The sequence below is a fragment of the Sipha flava genome, unplaced genomic scaffold (assembly GCF_003268045.1).
Source record: "Sipha flava isolate LNK unplaced genomic scaffold, YSA_version1 109_pilon_pilon, whole genome shotgun sequence".
NCBI lineage: Eukaryota > Metazoa > Arthropoda > Insecta > Hemiptera > Aphididae > Sipha > Sipha flava.
In genome coordinates this window covers 1,754,710-1,761,012 of record NW_020271726.1, presented here as the reverse complement: position 1 = coordinate 1,761,012, position 6,303 = coordinate 1,754,710, and the positions used below count along the sequence as shown (strand labels likewise).

Below are 6,303 nucleotides of genomic sequence, written 5' to 3'. Positions count from 1 at the left end.
ACTAATGTTAAAGATGTATATAAAAAATAATTTTGTAGGGCCCAACATTTTAATCACCTAGGGACCCATGAATGTTTAATCCAGCTCTGGTTATAGTGTACTGAAATGAGGAAAACTAATTGCTAGATGCTTTTTAATGAATAGTTAGGGAAACACTTATTTTTGATTTTACACTTCAGGGAAGAGGGGACGCAAAATTTTGTAGCCCCTCGATGGAGAAATCTTAAATACGGCCCTGGTCTAAATTTCAAATACCAATAAATAGCATAAACACTGTCGAAATTTTTACTAACGAAAATCAATTAATGAAGAACCTTACAATTAATTTTCAAGAGTTTTTTAATTCAAATTTCAAATGATTAAAAAAAAGTTGTGATTGAAGACTTCTCATTAAGTTCACAATAGGTATAGTATGTTAAAAAAAATGTCCATCAGTAATATTCAAAAACAATTTGATTATTTCGAATATTCAAATAGTTAGATTGAGGTTATCAAATAGTTCGGGTACTATTGAATAGTTCAATTACACTAAACCACAGATTATATGAATATTATATAATCTGTGACCAAACTATCGAATAATCTTATAGTGCCCATCACTAGTTATATGTAACTAAGTAAGTAAAGATTTTTCAGCTAGAGTAGAGCAGTAGCTACAGCTGTACACCCCAACGACATACGCATGCACCATCTGATTTCGCTATCATATGCGTTTTCCATAGTTGTTGTTTTCGATGTTTACATATATTTATCGTGAACAATATCAAAGTGGTACGATGATTTACTCGAATCCGATACGATGAATTTGAGTTTTATTTTAATGGGTACTTTTATTTCATTGATATTCGTACACTAATTGTTGTTTCAAAGTTATTAAGCTACTACTACTTTCAAAGGCTTTAACGCTTCATAAAAACAGATGTTTATGCTCTTGAAACTATCCGTTCATTTAATCGTGTAACAAACCTGTAGTGTCAGTACTTAACGACGTGTAAACGTGCTATTCAAATTCTAATCGTCTACAACCAATCATGATCATTTGAAAGAACTCATAACAATGAATCACTTCACTATTGCACCTGTTTGTATTTAATCACAAAAAAACATGTAAAAGGGATTAGAGTGAGATGACATATAAAATTTAAATTTTTTTTGAATAGTTTGAGTTTTTTTAAACATCATACATTTTTTTATTTAACAACTATGGATTCTTTAGACATGTCGGAAGATTTAGATTTTGCTGGTTTTGATGGTAAGTGTATTAAGTTATATTAAATCTGTCGAATACTACTAAGAATACTCTAATTGTTCTTTTATAGACTTGTTAAACAAATATGATATTCAAATGCCAGAAGTCAACACTAACATGTTCATTGATGATAATTTACTATCTGAATTTGATGATTTACAACCAATTGATGTATCTAAAATTGAACCAGATATTCAGATATCTCCAATAAAAGTTGAGATTCCACAAATTGATAATAATCCTGTAGTTCCACCCACTACTTTAAAGAAGCAAGAGGTTAAGCTTTGCCCTAAATCATTTAATGTTATTAAACCCAATCGTAAACTTGTTGAAAAACCAATTCAACCTAATTATGTTATTGAACAAAACGTTGACCAAAAATTAAGATATATACAAAAACCTGGTATGCATACTATTCTTCCAGTTCAAAATGTTAGACGCATAAATTTACCTGATGATCAAATGGAACAAGTATTTAAATATTTATATATTTTACTAAAAAGTTACAGTGGTTAAAGTGATAAAATCCAATAATCAATTTTTAGGTTATTTTTAATTCCCAACTAAACACATCACCTACTGTTTTATATACATCAACAAATGGTCAGCCAATTATACTAAATAATGCTGCTTTTGTTACATCAAGTAATATAATTTCATTTTTTATGAAAATTATAAATAATCATTCAATATAATTAAATTATGATAATTTTAGGCATACCTGTTATGATTGATTCAGATATGTCAATGAACTATAATATTAATATAAAATCACCAAAAGATGAAAAACCACGAAATTCTCATAATGTTATTGAAAGACGGTATCGTACAAGCATAAATGACAAAATTTTGGAACTAAAAGATATGATTCTTGGACCTGAAGCTAAAGTATATTTAATATAGTCAATAGTCTTGAGTGTATTTATAACTACTAAACATTCATGTTGTTTTTTTAGCTCAACAAATCAGCTATACTTAAAAAAGCTATAGATTATATAAAGTACTTGGAAATGGCTAATGAAAAATTAAAAGCCGAAAATAAAATGCTAAAACAAAATGTTTCAAAAAAACATTTCATCCTAAGTCCTTCTCCTTCTCACGAAGAATACAATACACCTGCTCCACTTACACCTCCTCAATCATATAGTTCTTTTTCTTCACCGGAAGGTGTTTCATCTCCACCTACATCACCTGAAATCTTGACGAGCACACATACTATTTTGGTAGAGTATATTCATTTTTACTTATAAATTTAATAGCATTATAAACAACTTATTAAGTTTATATATAATAAATACAATTGACCAAAATATATCTACCACGGACAACTTCTGAAATTTGAAAAACTGTAAACATGTTATATCTAAATAAAAAATAAAAAAAAAATTGACAAATTTATCTTGAACCAATATTCATTTTATTGTTTTAATTATTTGATTTGATTTTTTAATATTTTTAAAAGTAATTATTTGTATTTGAATTAATATTTCTTAATAATTTTATATTTTTATTTTTCATTCTTTATTTTTAAACAATAAATATATTTAAACTTTTTTTATTTATTAATTGAATAAAAATAAAAATTGTTGGAATGAGTTAGGAGCTTGAGCTTAAGAAGAAAAAAATTATTTCAGCATATTTCTATTCTCTTCTATTTACTATTATTTTTTAATAATTATAGAGCAAAAAATCTGGAAATAAAGGAATGGCTGATCATTCAAGATTAGGATTATGCATTTTCATGATTGCAGTTATTGCCTTTAATCCATTTGGAAATATATTGAATAACAATGTATCATCTTCTCAATCTTCTTGGACAGAGAAAGTTGATGGTAGAACTATTTTAAATGCAAAAACAGGTAATTAATTATTAAACTATTTGTAAATATGTATTTATGATAATTGATTTTAAAGATTCTGTTATGGATACTGACACATATCAAACATATGCATTTACTTTATCGGTTTGGGCATTAAATATTCTTCTAATGATCATTAGTTTAACCTGCCTTCTTATTGATGATCCAATAATATACTCAGATTCTGAAAATTATAAAGATTATATTCAACTGAAAAAACAAGCTGAAGAAAATTTGTATAAGGTTGTTGCAAAATATAATATATATATATATATACATATATAGTACTTCTATTATTTAACCAATATTTCAATAATTTACAGGGGAATAAAAAACTTGCTGTTCTTGAGTTTTCTAAGTGTTTAGAAATGTTAGGTCGGCCAATTTTGACAAGTCGTAAAAAAATATGGACTTCATTAATTTGGCAAATTATCAGACAATTTTTACATCAATTCAAAATCATTATACTTTTAAAGAAGTGGAATAATTCAATTTTTTATAATGAGTATGATACAGTTTTATTTTTTGTATAAAATAGCTAATTGATAATTTCTGTATTATTTGATAGGACCAAAAAGCATAACACTTTAAATACAGCTAAACAGCTTAGTGAAATATACCATGTTCTTCACAAATTGTATTTGATAAGTGGATCTGATTGTCCAATACCTAATACTCATAGGGGCATTGGTTTATACTTAGGACTTAGTGCACTTAATATGGCTGAAGCAGCTGGGCAACAAATTATTTCAATTGAAACTCGTGTGCGCCTTTATTCAACTATGGCTCTTCATTTCAAAACTGTATCATTTAAAGGTGTTGGATTTTATACAAAGTAGGTATTTTATATCAAAATATTTTCAATTATGTAAAAAAATTTTTTTTTTTGTTCCTTAGGTATTACCTACATAAAGCACAAAATCAAGTGGTTAACTTTAATAGATTACCAGCCAATTTGAATTGGCTTACAACTGATCATGGGTTTCGATTTTTTATTGATCATAACTGGACTTTTACTCCATTCACAGCTACATCATCTTTTACAACACTTTTAGACTCTAATGACCCTTTATCACATGTTACCAGGGTATGTAATTGTAATCTTATTTGCTACTACTTTAAAACTACTACTTTCCTACTTTAAAATATAATTTCTTTAATTAGCTTTTCAGAGAATATACCTTAGAAAAAGCTTTACAAACGTTGATATCACCTGGGACAAAAAAAATTGTTCAAACAGTTGGTCATGCCAAACAACCAACAGTAACTTCAGATGTACTACTGTATATACAACGCATCGTAGAATCTAATTTAATTACAGCAAAACCTAGATTAATTGGAAGTTCTGAAGTAAATGGTAAGTCTTAATTAATAAACTATACAACTAATATTTAAATTTATATTTATATTTCTTAGTGGTAGAAGACGAAAAAGTTGCATGGTGGGGTGCAATGTTTGCTGTTGGAGCTTATTGGATTTTAGGTGAAGATTACGGTATAGATTTACTTGATAAAAAGATCTCAAATGTTCCACCAAGTTTACTAGTAGACCCATTGGCACAAGCTGCATTGGCTGCTTACAAGTATGATTATTTACCATGAAGTAACTATATATTTTTTAACAACCAAAAATTGTATACAGATGTCGAAATAAAATCCTAATGATGAAACCAAGAATTTTAGAACACCATTGTCACGAAGCTAGCAAAATACTATCAGAAACTTTAATCCTATTACAAACCAATAAACCCTCTGCAGTTGTTATAGTAAGTCAAGTATTATAAATAAGGTAATTATGAATAATTTGTTTTTCTTTTATTATAGATGACGTTATTATTGGCTTGCGACTGGTTATTGGAGACTAGAATGTTATCATGGCAAGAAGAATATAAGAAAATGCCGGCAGGCTATATCAATTTGGAATTCTCCAATTTGAAAAGTTTCCAAGAAGATTTAAATTCTTTACGAAAAATTGCACAATTTGTACCTGTAAGGCTTGAATTATACTAGATAATATTTATTTAATTTTATTATGTTTAAAACTTAACCTCAATTACTAATGGTTAAAGAAAATGACACTTATCTAATTACGATTCAGTCATTTACAAATCAGTACTACTGACCTTATTACTCTTAATTAATTTGTTCCGTATATATAGATAACATTATTTTATTTAGCAATTATATTTACATAATACAGAATTTATTTTGTTTATTTTTTTTAGTTTGCGACGGCTAAAGTATTCTTGTATGAAGCAACTGCTCGGTTGATGGCAGGAGCTTCACCAACAAAAACCCAACAACTATTAGATCGTAGTTTAAGACATAGATCAACAAGACATTTTGTTATTTGTACTAAAGGTATGCACTTCTTAATAAACCTTGTTTTAAAAATAAATATAATACATAAGTTCTTATTATGTTTATACTTCTTTAGGTAAAGGTGAACAAAGTACAGTAGGTCTAAGGGAACATGCAACCGCATTATTTCTGGCATGCAAACATTTGCCCACGTCACTTCTATCACCACCTGGAATTAGAGCTGGTATGTTAGCCGAGGCAGCCCAAACATTAGAAAAAATCGGTGATCGTAAAAATCTAATGCAATGTTACAAATTATTAAAATCCATTACAACTAATTCATCCGTCTCAGATTGATATTTTATAACTGAAAATGTTTTAAGTAATTTTTATTTTATTACAATTTTGTAGTTACCATGTTACCTAATGAAAATGACCTGATCATTTTTTATTTGTTGAATAAAGAATTAAACCTAAAAACAAATCTAAAATCTATGTTTAATGATTGATTAGTTTCAAAATCTATTCCATATTTTGATTGTTCCCAATTTATTATTATTTTTATCATTTTCTTTTTAAATTTTTATATTATATCTTTTACACTTCTACAGATATATAATATTTTAATAAAAACCCACAAAACATTTAAGCAAATAACCAATTTCCATATATCACTAGTAATGACAACTTTGTAAATAAAAATGCATATTTGCTAAATAATTGGTAAATATTTTGTGAACTTTTGCATTTTTATTATAATAAAATAAATAAAACATTTTTTTTTTTTAAATAGTTATTAATGACTAAATATAGCAATTATTTTTGTATAGTTAATAATAAGTCAATTAAACAGAACATCAATTCTGTAAAATTATATTACAAAATAAATAATATT

At 27.0% G+C, this 6,303-nt stretch overlaps 1 protein-coding gene across 1 annotated transcript; it reads left to right on the top strand.

The window, feature by feature from the left end:
• On the top strand, positions 1-5,899 carry LOC112687490 (sterol regulatory element-binding protein 2). The gene is made up of 16 exons (XM_025560223.1): positions 1-1,252; positions 1,320-1,720; positions 1,795-1,894; positions 1,965-2,137; positions 2,206-2,472; positions 2,931-3,108; positions 3,164-3,351; positions 3,432-3,613; positions 3,677-3,943; positions 4,006-4,195; positions 4,273-4,465; positions 4,525-4,690; positions 4,750-4,873; positions 4,932-5,096; positions 5,333-5,468; positions 5,545-5,899. Exons 1-16 carry the CDS (start codon positions 1,204-1,206, stop codon positions 5,763-5,765), a joined length of 3,000 nt encoding a protein of 999 aa, XP_025416008.1. The 5' UTR covers positions 1-1,203; the 3' UTR covers positions 5,766-5,899.
• The last annotated feature ends 404 nt before the right edge of the window (positions 5,900-6,303 follow it).

What these genes read in the sequence shown, in the direction of transcription:
- LOC112687490 (XM_025560223.1), top strand. Translation starts at nt 1,204, where the DNA reads ATGGATTCTTTAGACATGTCGGAAGATTTAGATTTTGCTGGTTTTGAT. An exon ending in TGCTGCTTTTGTTACATCAA is followed by an intron (nt 1,895 to 1,964) that starts GTAATATAATTT and finishes TGATAATTTTAG; the next exon opens with GCATACCTGTTATGATTGAT. An exon ending in CTTTATCACATGTTACCAGG is followed by an intron (nt 4,196 to 4,272) that starts GTATGTAATTGT and finishes TTCTTTAATTAG; the next exon opens with CTTTTCAGAGAATATACCTT.